This window comes from Etheostoma spectabile, chromosome 4, assembly GCF_008692095.1.
Source record: "Etheostoma spectabile isolate EspeVRDwgs_2016 chromosome 4, UIUC_Espe_1.0, whole genome shotgun sequence".
NCBI classification, from domain to species: domain Eukaryota; kingdom Metazoa; phylum Chordata; class Actinopteri; order Perciformes; family Percidae; genus Etheostoma; species Etheostoma spectabile.
Genome location: NC_045736.1, coordinates 11,006,744 through 11,020,609, shown reverse-complemented (window position 1 = coordinate 11,020,609; position 13,866 = coordinate 11,006,744). Strand labels below are relative to the sequence as shown.

The 13,866-nt window shown below is 39.1% G+C and overlaps 3 protein-coding genes across 15 annotated transcripts in view; all 3 read right to left on the bottom strand.

Annotated features, from left to right (window-relative positions):
• LOC116687880 (plakophilin-1-like) overlaps positions 1 to 1,150 on the bottom strand; it is a 12,386-nt gene extending 11,236 nt beyond the window's left edge. The window contains 2 exon segments of the mRNA XM_032513573.1: positions 812 to 1,011; positions 1,013 to 1,150. Coding sequence (XP_032369464.1) covers positions 812 to 1,011; positions 1,013 to 1,080 — 268 coding nt within the window. The 5' untranslated portion in view covers positions 1,081 to 1,150.
• An 866-nt stretch (positions 1,151 to 2,016) lies between these two features.
• Positions 2,017 to 10,251, bottom strand: smpd2b (sphingomyelin phosphodiesterase 2b). Of its 3 annotated transcripts, XM_032513576.1 has the most exons (13): positions 9,970 to 10,251; positions 9,152 to 9,319; positions 8,213 to 8,315; positions 8,008 to 8,104; positions 7,724 to 7,800; positions 6,909 to 7,002; positions 6,119 to 6,208; positions 5,937 to 6,019; positions 5,605 to 5,737; positions 4,936 to 5,040; positions 4,621 to 4,798; positions 3,004 to 4,026; positions 2,017 to 2,513 (listed from the first exon to the last, which is right to left on the bottom strand). In XM_032513576.1, the coding sequence occupies exons 3-12, from the start codon at positions 8,260 to 8,262 to the stop codon at positions 3,602 to 3,604; spliced, it is 1,332 nt and encodes a 443-aa protein (XP_032369467.1). In that variant the 5' UTR covers positions 8,263 to 8,315; positions 9,152 to 9,319; positions 9,970 to 10,251; the 3' UTR covers positions 2,017 to 2,513; positions 3,004 to 3,601. The 3 variants fall into 3 exon arrangements, with proteins under 3 accessions (XP_032369467.1, XP_032369466.1, XP_032369468.1); XM_032513575.1 differs by lacking the exon at positions 9,152 to 9,319 and having other exon boundaries at positions 9,970 to 10,250; XM_032513577.1 differs by lacking the exons at positions 9,152 to 9,319; positions 9,970 to 10,251 and having other exon boundaries at positions 8,200 to 8,315.
• A 620-nt stretch (positions 10,252 to 10,871) lies between these two features.
• tead3b (TEA domain family member 3 b) overlaps positions 10,872 to 13,866 on the bottom strand; it is a 36,402-nt gene continuing 33,407 nt past the window's right edge. For all 11 annotated transcript variants that reach the window (XM_032513410.1, XM_032513412.1, XM_032513411.1 and 8 more), the window contains one exon: positions 10,872 to 13,084. In XM_032513410.1, coding sequence (XP_032369301.1) covers positions 12,971 to 13,084 — 114 coding nt within the window. In that variant the 3' untranslated portion in view covers positions 10,872 to 12,970. The remainder of the gene's footprint in view (positions 13,085 to 13,866) is intronic.

Below are 13,866 nucleotides of genomic sequence, written 5' to 3'. Positions count from 1 at the left end.
CCCCCCCCCCCCCAGCAGAATAAATAAAAAATATGTTGTTACTTATTTGGCATCTTATAAATCAGCTGTTTAATTACATTTGTCTTCAAAGTCTTTTTAAATGGCAGCTTTTAGAAGAAATTGCACTGAAAATCGACAACTGCAACAGGAGATCTTATTATCTCTATCTTATTTTCTCTGCACCATAATTAGTCCCAGAGAACATCTAGTCTACAGAAAAGTTATATAAAGCGTTACAGGTTAACTTCCTTTGACATGTGTCAAACTCAAGGTCTGCGTGCCAAATCTGCATGATGGGCCGACCAGTTTTCAAACTGTGATTAGGCAACACTCAAAGCAGAATCTGGCAGATTTAGTGACTTTGACACTCAGAAATTCCCACAGAAGCAGAGTTTTCATATTCAGGCTGTGAAACGGGTTATTACTGTAAAAATATGGAATTACTGTTATGCTTGATTTGTTTAATTCTATGATGGCTATGGAACTTTTTTTTGCTGACTTTTTACTGCTCTATGTTGACCAAACTGTAAGAGAAAAAGCTATATGAGCCAAATATAAGATTGATATATATCAATAGTCCCACAGTAAAACAATATTTTACTTTTGATTAATAAAAAGCATAAAGTCAATAAAGTCTGATTTTCCAGTGTGGCCCTTAGTGAAACTGGTCTACATGATGTTTCAAAGCCTTCTCCACACTGCGGAAAATACTACGATCAGCCAAAATGAAAATGAAAAAAGAAAGGGTTTTCTCTTTAATCCCCAGAGTCCTGGATTGCATGAACGGCCCTGGTGTACTGGCTGCTCTTACTTGTTGGAGATAAAGAAGTAGATCCACTCCTGCTGCTGCTGGACCTCCTGGACTTGGTCCTCCGGATAATCTGAACTTGTTCCAGGACGCGCTGTTGCCCTGATCGACACTGGTTCCCGGACGGCAGAGCCAGCGACGTGTCGTCCACATTCCCGATGGAAATAACCGATTTCAGCGGATCCTGACTCGTCATTTTTGTAATTCAGTGTCCGGATGGCCCAACAACATCCAGAGTAGGCAGGCAGCGTAACAGAGGAAGGTTTATACATGCGCACCTTGCCCTACACAATCAGACCGCGCCCATCCTGGCACAATAGACCTACACAACTCTGCTCTCTCCTACTACTGTTCATCTATTTTCTACAGTCTATGGTCTTGGCAAATACCACTCCTTTGGACATGTGCAGCTTTCCTTGGTCACTAGTTTCATTTATTTGTTCTGCCAATGTAATGCCAAACACGATAATATAATAGGAAAGGATGCAGGTGAAATACTTTCAGTATGGATGAGCTTTCTTAGACTTTCTTAGGCTATTAGAACTTGACGTTAGTATCATGCAAGAAAGAAATATGACAAAAGCAGATTAGTATGATGCTAAATGTAAGCATACTTACTGACATTGTGACTTAAGAAAGGCCAAGGTTGCAGAAGGGATGTGGGACATATACAAGTATATTCATTGGCTCTGGCCAAACAAATTCTCTTAAATCCTGTTCTCAAACACAGCTCCTTTTTTCTCACCTTTCCAGTAAAACTGCTTTAATCAATCTTTTGTTAAAATTCAAGGACTGATTTTTGCATGCACAATCAAATAATGACCTTCAAGCTAATTTGCATTTTGTGTGGTGTAGCCTTGTTTACATACAGCATATGTATTTGTTGTGATCAGGGGCTGGGGGGCCTTTTTCTGATAAAGCCAAGGACTTCTATTAACTTTTGAAATGAGTGAAATCCAATGATGTGATTTGATGTGGGAAACAAATGAAAAATGTTAATGTACCACACCCATGGGCGCTCTTGCCTTGAGGGCATATCTGGCAAATTTGGCTCGTCTTAAAATTGCTGGTGATGAGCCAGTGTGGTGTTAGTTTTCGTTGGAAAGACTCCCTGTCCCATGTCCGTCTGGTGCTCTCTAGTGGTGGATGTGTAACCCATCTTACCCTCATCCGTCTGACTTATCCAGAGCCACAGGAGTCAGGAAGCATGAGAATACATTCTTTATTAATGCTTTCATAATCATGCCCGTCACAATTTTAAGTCGAAATGAACATCACGTACTGTTTTAAATTATGTAACCTTTATGAAAGTAAGAGCTACCAAGTGATTCTCCAACAGTGAGGTGAAATAATAAAGTTTAAAAATGATAAGTCTTTGTTAGGCTTTTGCTGAGTCACACACACTGTCTTACAGCAATGTGAATCATTAAGTAATTTACTTTCTTACATAAAAGGAAGTGGTTCATCTGGTTAGTCAACTAAGTGCACTCTACACTTAGAATATATATGATATGATATATTAAGCATTTGTAATTTTCTACACTACATGAGGTTTTTCTTCAAGTTATTTTACTCACAGTTATACTTTGGAAAAGAGGAGTGCAGATTGTCTCCAACATTAAAATACTTTCTGTTGCAATACAGTGAACATAAGACATGCAGATCAAGTTTGTCCCTTTTCCTACAGAATACTAGACTGAAAGGTCTTAAAGTGCTCATATTATGCTTTTTGGCTTTAACGTGTTTTATATCTTTTTTGTGCATGTTATAGGTTTACAAAGTGAAACAGCCCAAAGTCCCACCCCCCAAAGGGACTTACCATCTCCAACAGAAAACACTGTTCACCAACTGCTCCAAACAGCTCTACTGTAGTCCAGCCTTTACTTCCGTAACGGACGTGCGTCACTTTGTAACACGTTATAATGCTCGCCTTGCTGCTAGGGTGGCACGCCCTCATACTCTGCTTCTGACTGGCTTTTAGAGCTGACTTGGGTGCTGTGCATGTTTGACTCCCAACAAAGATGGAACAGAAGTGCAATGTCTCACTCTGTAACACAGAGGGTGAAAAGAGGAGCTGCAGCAATGTGCAGTACAACAAAAAATATGGTGTTTTTTTTAAAGTTAAACCATGTGAACCTATTTTGGTACAACCTCTAAAAACAATTATGAACCTGAAATTAGTATAATATGAGCACTTTAACTGGTGTATGAGGATCCTTGTTTTTAAGTGTCCAACAATCTGTCCTGCATAGAACAAATATTACTGACCAAAATGTAAACTGTTAACATTTGGAGTGTCTGTGTCTCCTGTGCAGTGCTTCTTTCTGCAAGTAAATTAGTACACAGTCTGGACCCACTATGATTGTGTGATGGACTCTCCAAATCACAAAAGGAAGGCATGAAATTAAAAATACAAACAACTGGTCCCGCTGAAACTACTGGTGGGTGGAATGCAAGTCGGACCTGAGGCTAGAGACACAAATGGTCACATTTAGGACCTTTAAGAAGTACTACACTATGCAACAGGATGTGTGTTGAGGTACACAGAGGGAAATCTAGGGATAAAAAAGGCTAAAGATGATTATATAAAAAGTATTAAAAAAGGTCAAAGCATGTGTCCTGCACTACTTTCAGGAACATCCTTCAAAAACTCCTTCACTGTGCAGTAAAAATCCTAATCTTCAAGAGCATAAAACACATTCAGAGGATGAATGACTTCCTCAAACATCCATCTTAAAGCCCACTTCAAAAGCTTCTTTCAGTGAGCCCACTTTGACCCAGCTGGTGCCTGTATTATTCCTCTGGATCAAAAGCACTGGGCTTATGGGCCTTTGGGGGCCTCTGCTGGGCGTTGTGGGGCTGAGCCAAAGGAAAGCCCCGGAGCTTCTCTTGCAGACTTCCTACAGCCAGTCTCATTTGGTCTTCAGCCCCCTGGAGAGATTTCAGCTCTATGGTATAGAAGATGTACAGTAGAAAGGTGGTCAGCAGGATGGCAAAGCACAACGCAGCCAGCAAGTAGAAGGAAGTACGAGGGAAAGGTTGTTCTGCTCCCAGGGCCAACCAGGGCACGGTGGCGATGGCCAGCTCCAGAAACAGCAGAGCCAACCCCATCACCCCGGTGCGTTTGGCTGTGTAGCGCATGCTCTCAGCACAGTGCAAGCCCACTTTGACTTCAGTACGGGCCTCTGTCACAATGTCGACCAGCTCAGCCAGCTTCCCTGAAGACATGAAAGGGAGAGGAGACAAGGAGCAAGTCAAAAATCTTGCATGACTTGACATTGGTGTAATTATTACAAGTAAGAGTCTACAGCCCTGCTAGCAGCTCTGTGGGGCTGCATTTAAACCCCATTCCAACCGGATTAACTTTACAACATAAAATATTCACTGTTCTCCTTGTTAATTTATCAAATCACTCTGTATAGCATTTTAACCATGATGAAATTACAGGATGTGGTCTAGAACAGGGCTAGCCAAAAAGGAATCCCAGGAATCAGTGTGCCTTATCAGCATTAAGCCTGCAGTCATCTACCGATCCCGGTCAGGCAGGGTTTTTTTTCAATCAGAAACAGTAGGGCGGGTCTTCGCGGAACGCATATTGGGGAAAAGTCAATCAAACTACCGCAAATAACAGGTTGTGCTGCTGACAATGGCTGTGAAAGAGGTCATTTGGCTTTGAACATGTCCACAAAAACTCCCTTGCACACTTATTGTCAGTGTGCCATTGGTTGAGCTCCCTGAGCTAAGGTTGCTGACTCCCGGTTTAGATATTTCAGTCCCTACAGCCACCCTGCTAGCATGGCTGGAAAACACACCTGCAGCAGAGTCCTTATTCTTTGATTGCCTGTCACGTCCGGTCTCAGTTGAAGTGTGTGTCTCCAGCCTAAGCCCAACAGTCAGAGCCTCATGGTCGGAGTATGGGAATGGATGGTCAGGGACGGAGCCTTTGGTGGTGGACATGAAATCACAATAAACGTCCGCCTTGGAAGAACCCTGAGAATAAAAGAAAAAAAATGGAAATTCGCTTTGGGGGTCAAAATACATCAAGAATTCATCTGTGGACTCCAACATCTTGCTGTGAACATGAGGGGATAACACAGCAGGTGTGACGACACAAAGCTTTCACCCACCTTGAACAGGATGTAGTCAATTCGAATTCCCTTCTCAAAAGGAAAAAGCTCCTTTTTATTGATAAAAGGGTTGTCAGCTATGAGAGTCATACCATCCTCACATCCCTGCAACAGAAAACATTCATAAAAAATAAATAAATGAAAACAAGTTAAAAGAAAAATGTTTTTTTTTTTTTTTTAATCCTTACAACCTGCCTCTTGTTTTTGTAATCTTGACATTTTTTTCTGTCAGTGATGACATTTAACTTACGATCTCAACTCTTTAGATATGGGGCCACAATGACAGTGCTGGATACAGCTTTACAACTTTGCAGAACTACTGCCACTACTGACCAAGTGTACTCGAGTTTGTGAGTGCAAGTACCTTGAAGGATCTTAGCTAACTTCTAAGGTATGGTCACCTTCCTTTTACATCTACATAAATGGTTTTAGTGAATGTGGTTAAACTGGAGAGTTGTTTTTTTAAACCTGTCTGTATACCACTGTCACTGTGCCTCAAATTTCACCACAAACCTTATTAAATGTAAAAAGAAGTAAAATGCTATCATAACCAATGCAAATTATGGCCAAAACTACAAGATTAAGCTCCATTTAAAAAACTAAATTTTCCTTTAATTATTATGTTGAAGCAGACAAAACAATCGTAATAGCAGTGTTTCCACTACCTACATCAAATTTCGCGGTCTCTAAATAACAGTCTCGGAGTCCAGTGTAAGACCTCAATAGTCTGTTGCCGAGGTCCTCGGGGTGCATGTTGAGGTCTCCACCTAAAATCACCACATCTGCTCCAGCAGAGGTGTGGCTGATAGAGAAACAAAAACATATTATGACCAATGCCACAAAACTTGATTGAAAAGTGAGTACTGATGAGGAATACTGTAAGGCACTGTAGTGCTGCTTTAAACATTATCAGTAACTCAAGATAGCACCTCACCTGAGAAAAATAAGCAAATATTACACCAGCTCAAACTCTTTTGACAGAATTAACAAAGACACACTACCGAATGAACTGCTGCAGCTCCCAGGCCTGAACCACTCTGTGAGGTAAATACAAGTCCTTGTCTCTGCAGTACTCTGCATGCAGCTTAAATCGATACACACAGAAACAGAACATTGATCAATAACTGTATATAACCTCTCTCTCTATAGATATATATGGTTGGTTGAGCACTGAAAACCTTACATGAGTGAGATAGACATTTGCAGTCAAGCTGCCAATGTTTAGGATGGCCATCCCAACAGCTTTGCCTCCAAACCAGTCTCCATGGTGAGCCTAAATATTAGGAAAAACAAAATAAGTTATTTGAGAAAAGGTGTAGTGCTGATCTGCAATGAGAGGTTGTCCGGGGCCTGAAATTAACACCCAACCACCTGCCAAATGCAGGTTTATTTTGCAATTGGTGGGTAACACCAAATATGAATTTTAACCCCAAAGTAGCACAAGTTAAGTTTAGGAATAAATATAACATTAAAAATATTAAATAAAGATTTGGACTGATTATTGAACTGAGTGTAAACAGTAATGTAGTAAATGTATATGAGGAATGTCAAGATTTCGATTACAAATCAATAATTGATCGAAATGTGCTTTTGATTTGGACTATCGAAATAAAAAGTAAGATTGGCGATTCCCTCTGTATTTTTCCTCTCTCTTCACCCGCAGTCTTGTTAACCAATGGCCTGCAGATGATCTCTCCAAGACACCATGGCCGGTGTGGCAATATTTTCCTTCTCAGTGAGAGAGTTTTGGAAACAAACAACAAAGGTAAAGCATGTGGCCTCTGACAGGACTCCATAGTGCCTTCAGATACACACATTTAAAACTAATGGTGCATACAACTTGAAGTAGGCAGAAGATTGCAGAAGTACAACTGTTCAACTGTTTTGTTTACTATTCTTCACTTTCTTCAATTGGTACTTGGAATTTACATTACAAAACACTACTTTCTTTGTTTCAAGCTCTCCAGACTTACCATGTAAGGATAACCATTCAGTGAGTAGCGAAAAAGAAATGTATCGTGAATTCTGTGTTTGGAGAAAATGGCCAGTCCACTGCCGATAACTCCACTGACGAAAGAGAGAAAACAGGACATGAGTAGAAGTTAGTTGCCTAGACGTTCCAGCTTCAGAAGTACATTTTAGAATAGAATAGAATTCCTTTATTGTCGTTGCAAAATGAAGTAGAACGAAATTAAGTAGCAATCCTGACGCATACAGAACCCACAAAACAGTATTTAGTAATAGTAAAAACATATAAATATAGGTTAAAAACAAAACAAATATATAACTTTATGGTAAAGAAAACAGGCATTTGCTATGACTAAAACAGTAGAACAATGAGATATTGCACATCTGGATATTGCTCAGTATGCAGGTTATGCTGTTGGGTTTAAAGAAACAACTCACATTCCTAGTTTCCATGTCTATCTACATCTTTAGTTACTATGTGTAATCTGTAGTAAATGGGAGAATGTATCTACTAGAGTTGACATTTCTGTGAGCTACAAAGGGGATTAGAAAGGTAAGGACTTTGATTAATCTCAGTCTCGTGCTTTTGTATAGAGGTCAAGAAAGAATTAAGCTGCATTAAATTGTGCCTAGACTTCAGTTCAATTTTGGGCCTTTACATCAATGTCATGCAAGTACTTTTTTTCTGACAGAGGGGCACTTCAGGACCCTTTTGAAAACAACTTGCTCGTGAATTTTAATCTTAGAATGAAAGACGTCCAACGCTAACAGGTTCAGAAAAGATTGCGCAGCAACCATGGGGTTAGAGTAAAAACATTACCTTTTGAAGTAATTAGAGTGTGGATGACTACAGGCAAGTTTTCTTTTCAAGGATAAATAGTCTTTCTCACTCCACACCTGGAAATAAAATATATGTCACAAATTTAGAACACCAGCCATCTTTGCCTAATTAATATTGTTCAGATAAGTTTACAAGATTTATGGTCTAAGGTTGGTCTTCATTACAGAAAACACAAAATAAAACTAAGAGCTGAGTTGAAAAAAGTCAATCAGATTAGAGAAGACTCTGCAACTTTATGACTCTGTAAAATGGCTGCCACCAACCTCTTGCAGTAAGACAATATCATGCTCTTCCCTGCACAACATATCTCCAATCATGGCATAGCGCTGAGGACAGTGTTTGCTAAGGTAGCGGATCCCCCTGAAGAAAAGAATCAGAGAGAGTATGGACACGGTGTGCTTGCATACATGCATTAAGAGAAATTAAACCCCAATACATTAAGAATAACTACAAACCACAGCCACTGACCAGCAGTTCAGAGAGAGGACCCGGACATTGACAGAGTCTGTGTTAGCCATGCTGGCAGATCAGTGGATCAGTAGATGGGATGGAGTGTCAGATGGGGCAGCTCCTAACATGACACAAACATTTTTGTTGTTAGAAGTTGCTCTTTGAGGTCAATTTCTGTTATCTAGTCCCACATGGACGTATTAGGTAGCATGGCATGTCTTCGTGTGCACACAAACTTCCAGCATATACTGTACAATACACAGGGGTAATTCAGCAAAGTAAAGTCATTTCAGAGATGGACAACTTATTTACCAAGTACACACAAACACACACACACACACACACACACACACAATATACTTTATAAACTGAAAAAGCACACAATCACGAGTCTGTGGTAAAAGTAAACACAAAAATAAACACTACAAACTGCATAGTAAGCGCCAAAAAGGCAAACAAGGCAAATTGCAGCCTGACTATAGTTCCAGTTCCTGGCCATAGATTGTTTTAAGGATTCAGCAGATTTTTACTGTTTGTAACATACAAACTGTTCACAAATATTATTTGCTCTTCTGGAATACTCTAATTGTAAACTGTGAATATATTTCTCTATACTAAAACAATTTACATCTTTAAAAGGTTTAATCAGGTCTGAAAATATGTACATACACCACCGGTCAAAAGTTTGAGGTCACTTAGAAATTTCCATTGCACTCCATTGTAGACATAATACCAGCTGAGATCAGTTGCATTGTTTTTTAACCAGGGCAGCAGTTTTCAGATTACATTATGTGCTTACATAATAGCAAAAGGGTTCTCCAATGTTTTTGTAGTTATTTATTTATTTTTATTTTTTAAAATATCAGATTATCAGAGCATTGGATAAATGGTTGCTGATGATGGGCAATATATGGTATTTTTTTTTAAATAATGTAGGCATATGACAACTGAACTGACCCTGGCAGGCCTCACTGTGTCATGCTGTGGGGGAAATGTTGATATGTTTTATTTTTTTATTTCTTTTTTACAAGGAGATGTACAGAGGTGATTGCATTGACTCCTTTCTCCTGGGGAGGGAAACAATACACCAGTCCACAACAGAGTGCTGACATGGCTTTGCTCTGTCTGGGGAGAAAAAGGGGGGAAGCAGCAATGCAGTAAAAAGAATCAAGGGGGTTTAGTGTCATTACAGAGAGATCAAATTCTAAGGCTAAACATTATAACCTCAAGTTGTACAATGCGTCCACAAAGGAGTGTACAGTCATTAGCTGTTGTAGCCAGGTAACAGCTAGCTAGTGGCACCGACACTGGACTTAACTCAAAATGAGGATAAACTTACTGACACTTTAACGAAAAAAAGCTGGTAAATGTTGTCACCTTTATAGCCTGTATGTGCCCTGGGTTTTGCACAGCCAAATGACTCCAGATAAAGTTACATGTGACCCAAAATGCCGGTTGTTTGAAGGTGTTTTGGTGCAAAAAAATGCAGAGATTGAGTAACGTTGGCATTGCAGACAAGGTGGATAAAGTTTTAGCTGACGTCAATGCTACCGTTACACCTCAGTGCTTTGTTAGTGGATATTTTGATGAAACAGTTAGTTACCTTCATTATCATGTAACGTTAGCTGTAATATTTGAACGTTGCGTAAAATAACGTAACTGCTAATAACTGCTAAACAACAACGTTAGCCATTTGACTTTAACAGGGAACGTCTCCGGTTACTGTTGACTTGTTACCAATATGGTTCATTTATTTATTAGCTAATTCAACTCACCTCACGAGCCAGTTGACGTCAGCTGAAGTTAACTGAACCGTCTGACCGTTATTATGCTGTAATGTTAGTTTTGGCTTTGGACCCAAACACGTCCTGTTAGCGTGCTAGCTAGCTAACTATTCATAGTTATCCTAGTTAATTATTGTCAACGTCTGTCGAGCAGCACCTCCATTAACGAAGTGGTAACTTAGCGTTATTGGGCCGTTTCCATTTCCATTTCGTGCTTATCCAAGCGAGTGATATACATCGTCACTCCCAGACAGTTAAAGTCCCTCCCCGATGTAAGTCGAGTGCAGATTTGAGTCGCGCATGCGTCACTTTGCAACGATTGAAGATGTGAGTTGCGCATGCGTCACTTTGCGACAAGTAGCGTACAAGATGCTAACGAGAGACTTCTATATTGTCAATACAGTAAAAAATAAACCTAGGCCTAGGTTTAATCTTTGGAAAGTTAAGTGTTCTTGTGAAATATTAATCTGAAAAGTAATCAGTAACTACAGTAAATTTGTCAGATGAATATAGTGGAGTAAAAAGTACATTTTCCTCTGAAATGTAGGCTAGTGGATAAAGTATTCGAAAAAGGAAATACTCAAGCCAAGTAGGCCACTTCAAAATTGCACTTAAGTACAGTATATGAGTAAATGTGGCCTACTTGTACATGCACCAAATTCTGTGACTTGATTATGAATTTCAGCTATATTCCCACTGAACATTTTATCACTTTTATTAAGTTAGGCTGGGAACCCTGAAATTAATACTAAGATACACCTTTTATTCAGTAAAATGGATTTAAAAAAACAGTTTGAGCAAGATCATAAAGCTAGCTTGTGGCAGTCAACATTAACAATATTTGGTTTCTTATTCGTCTGTGAGATCAGTATGAAAAGAACCACCATGCCAAACAAATTTACAAACATGTTTAATGGGGAAAAATGGCTCCAAAGGCACCATGCGTCTTTTATTGTTAGATACATTTGTTTGATTACATAGTCCAACCTCTACTTTGAAGTATAAAATTGCAACGCACAATGGTAACAAAGACAACAGTAAACCACCTTAAACCAAAAACAAAACAAAATCTGCCCACACCATTCATAATATGATACATAACATTAGATATCTCATTATTAATTATCAATATCAGCACAATCACACATTATTTTCAGTGAAGCATATGGCAAACACTGAAAGTCAAAAGACAACAGAATTAAAAAAACAAACAAAAAAAAACTGTCTGTATACAATGTCTGTATAAAAGATAAATTGAGAAACCTGCTAGAGGAGGAGTGTTATTGGATCTAGCTTGTGAAATATGACATTCAAAGCCAGGTGCAATTATTAATATTTTAAATTTGAACTTTTATATCACAATTGTCCAGTGAACCACACAGAGCAGACACTTGTCTAGCAGGATCCATGGGATGACAGTCTCAAATATGTGTCCTGCAATACTTTTAACATCTCTATCACAGTGGAAAATGATCCACACATCTCCAGTACCCCCACCCGGCCCTCCCTCCATTTCTTTTCCAACCCTATAAATAACAATCAATGGTCATACTCCACAGCACAGAGACAATAGCTCTCATTCAAGACAATTATTTTGTTTGATTTAAAAAAATTATTTCATGTTTAATGTCAGTAAAAAAAAGAAAGAAAAAGTCTTAAATATCAAAACTGAACTTTTATCAATGGATGCAGATTCTCCACAAATTACAGCGGAGAAGGGTGAAGCAAATGAACCGGCTTCACAGCATACAATCTCTTTTTTAAACAAAAGAAACAGTGATCAACTTCTTTCCACTCAAACCATGGTCTCTGTGCTGAGTTACTTGATCACAAATATGAACAGAAAGTCATCCCCCTCCCCCCCCCAAAAAAAAAATCCCCCCCAAAATACTCCTATGTAACACATATTCCTTTAGCATCCACCGACTCACAGTACAGAAACAGTTCAGTTTTTCAATTAGGCTACATAACAAACTCAAGGCAGAAAAAAAAGCACTGCTGTTGCTTCACCTCCCCTTCTTGATCTTTTAAGTGCAACCAAGCACACGTCTTCAGACAGAGAGAATTAACAGGGGATCTCCTAAGGATGGCAAAGCCCTTTATGTCAGGCTAACAATGGTACAAGGCATCTTTAGTGTCAAAAGTCAGTTATAGATAGATGCTTGTAAGACCTGATTTTTAAATTGTGTAATAAAAAAAAAAAAAAAGCAGAACCTAAATAGCACGGTAACACAATAAACCTTCTCCCTATACACGTGGACTGTAAAATTTGGGACGATCTCTTTGTAAAAACAACAGGCTACATGAAAATTAGTTATCCCATCCCATTCCTCTGTGTGCCCGAATCCAAAAAGAAAAAAAAAAAACTTCTCAAAAGATGTCAATCTGAGAGGTTTCTTTCCAAATTTGTTTTCGGACAAAATACACCAGTCTGACTATTTACTGTTCGTTTAAAAACAAGAGGTAGTAAAAAAAAGGCAATCAAAAGTGGCAGGCAATGATATAATCTTTGGAGAAAAGGCACTTGCTTTCCTAACCGACCTACTGCAACAACACCATTTGGCTCTTCCGTGGTCCTGTTCTCTCTCTACTTCTTCCATCGTATATACACTTCTCTTATTGCTCCGTGTGTGAGCACATAAGCACTTTCTCGTTCCCTCAATAAAAACATTTCAAGCTCCATCTATGACCTTGGCAAAAGTGACCCACTTCATCTAAAGCATGTTTAAACACATGGAAAATAGCTGGTTGTTCGAAAAATCCGTTATTCTTCAAAATTTATTTGCGCGTTGGCACGTTGAGATTCACTCTTTTTTTTCTCCAAACAAGACAACTTCTTTTAAAGCATAAAATGTGTCCATGTTAGTTCGGTCTAGCATTTTTTGAATGTTTTTGTTGTTGTTGTTGTAGTTTTTCCTGGATGGTTGAGGTGGTCGAAGAGAGATTGTGTCACGCTTTTGTCTGGCTTTTCCAAAACCTCCCTGAAGAGCTGTTAGTCTTTGATAAGTCTGTAGACGTGATACTGAGCTCCATGTTCACTTGTAGAAACCTCAAAAACAAACGCTATACAGAGCAAGGTCTCCTGGGTGTCGCGGTTCGTCACCACCTGAGAGGCAGAGGGAAAATGTCAAGTGAGAAACAGTCTGTCTAGAAATGCTGCAGTGACAAACATAAATTGCCTGATTTCAATAGTTTGACTTTTTGGGAAATACTCTCATTTGTTTTCTTGCCAAAAGTTAGACAATTGATACCACTCACGTCTGAACTGTAAATGTAAAGCTACAACAGCAGCCTGTTAGCTTAGCATCAAGACTGGAAACAGGGAAACAGCTAGCCCGGCCCTATTTGAAGGTAACACAATCCTCCTACCAGCACATCTAGAGCTCCCTAATTAACACATTATATCTTGATTTTTGTAATCTGTCCAAATACCAGTATAAAAACAACACATTTTAGTTTTAAGGGGGATTATGCCAGGGTAACTATTCCAGTCTTTGTGCTAAACTATGCTAAACTATGCAGCTGCCGGCTGTAGCTTCACATTTACAGTACAGACATGAGAGGTCTCGATCGTCTCATCTAACTCTCTGCATATACACTACCGGTCAAAAGTTTGGGGTCACTTAGACATTTCCATTGCACTCCATTACAGCTGGAATACCAGCTGAGATCAACTGCATTGTTTTTTTTAACCAGGGCAGCAGTTTACGGATTCCATTATGTGCTCACATAATTGCAAAAAGGTTCTCCAATGTTTTCTCAGTTAGTTTTTAAAAAGGATATCAGATCAGTAAACAGAATGTGGAATCCAAAATATTAACATTGGATAAATGGTTGCTGATAATGGGCAATGTAGATATAGCATTAAAGATCAGCCACCCACTCAGA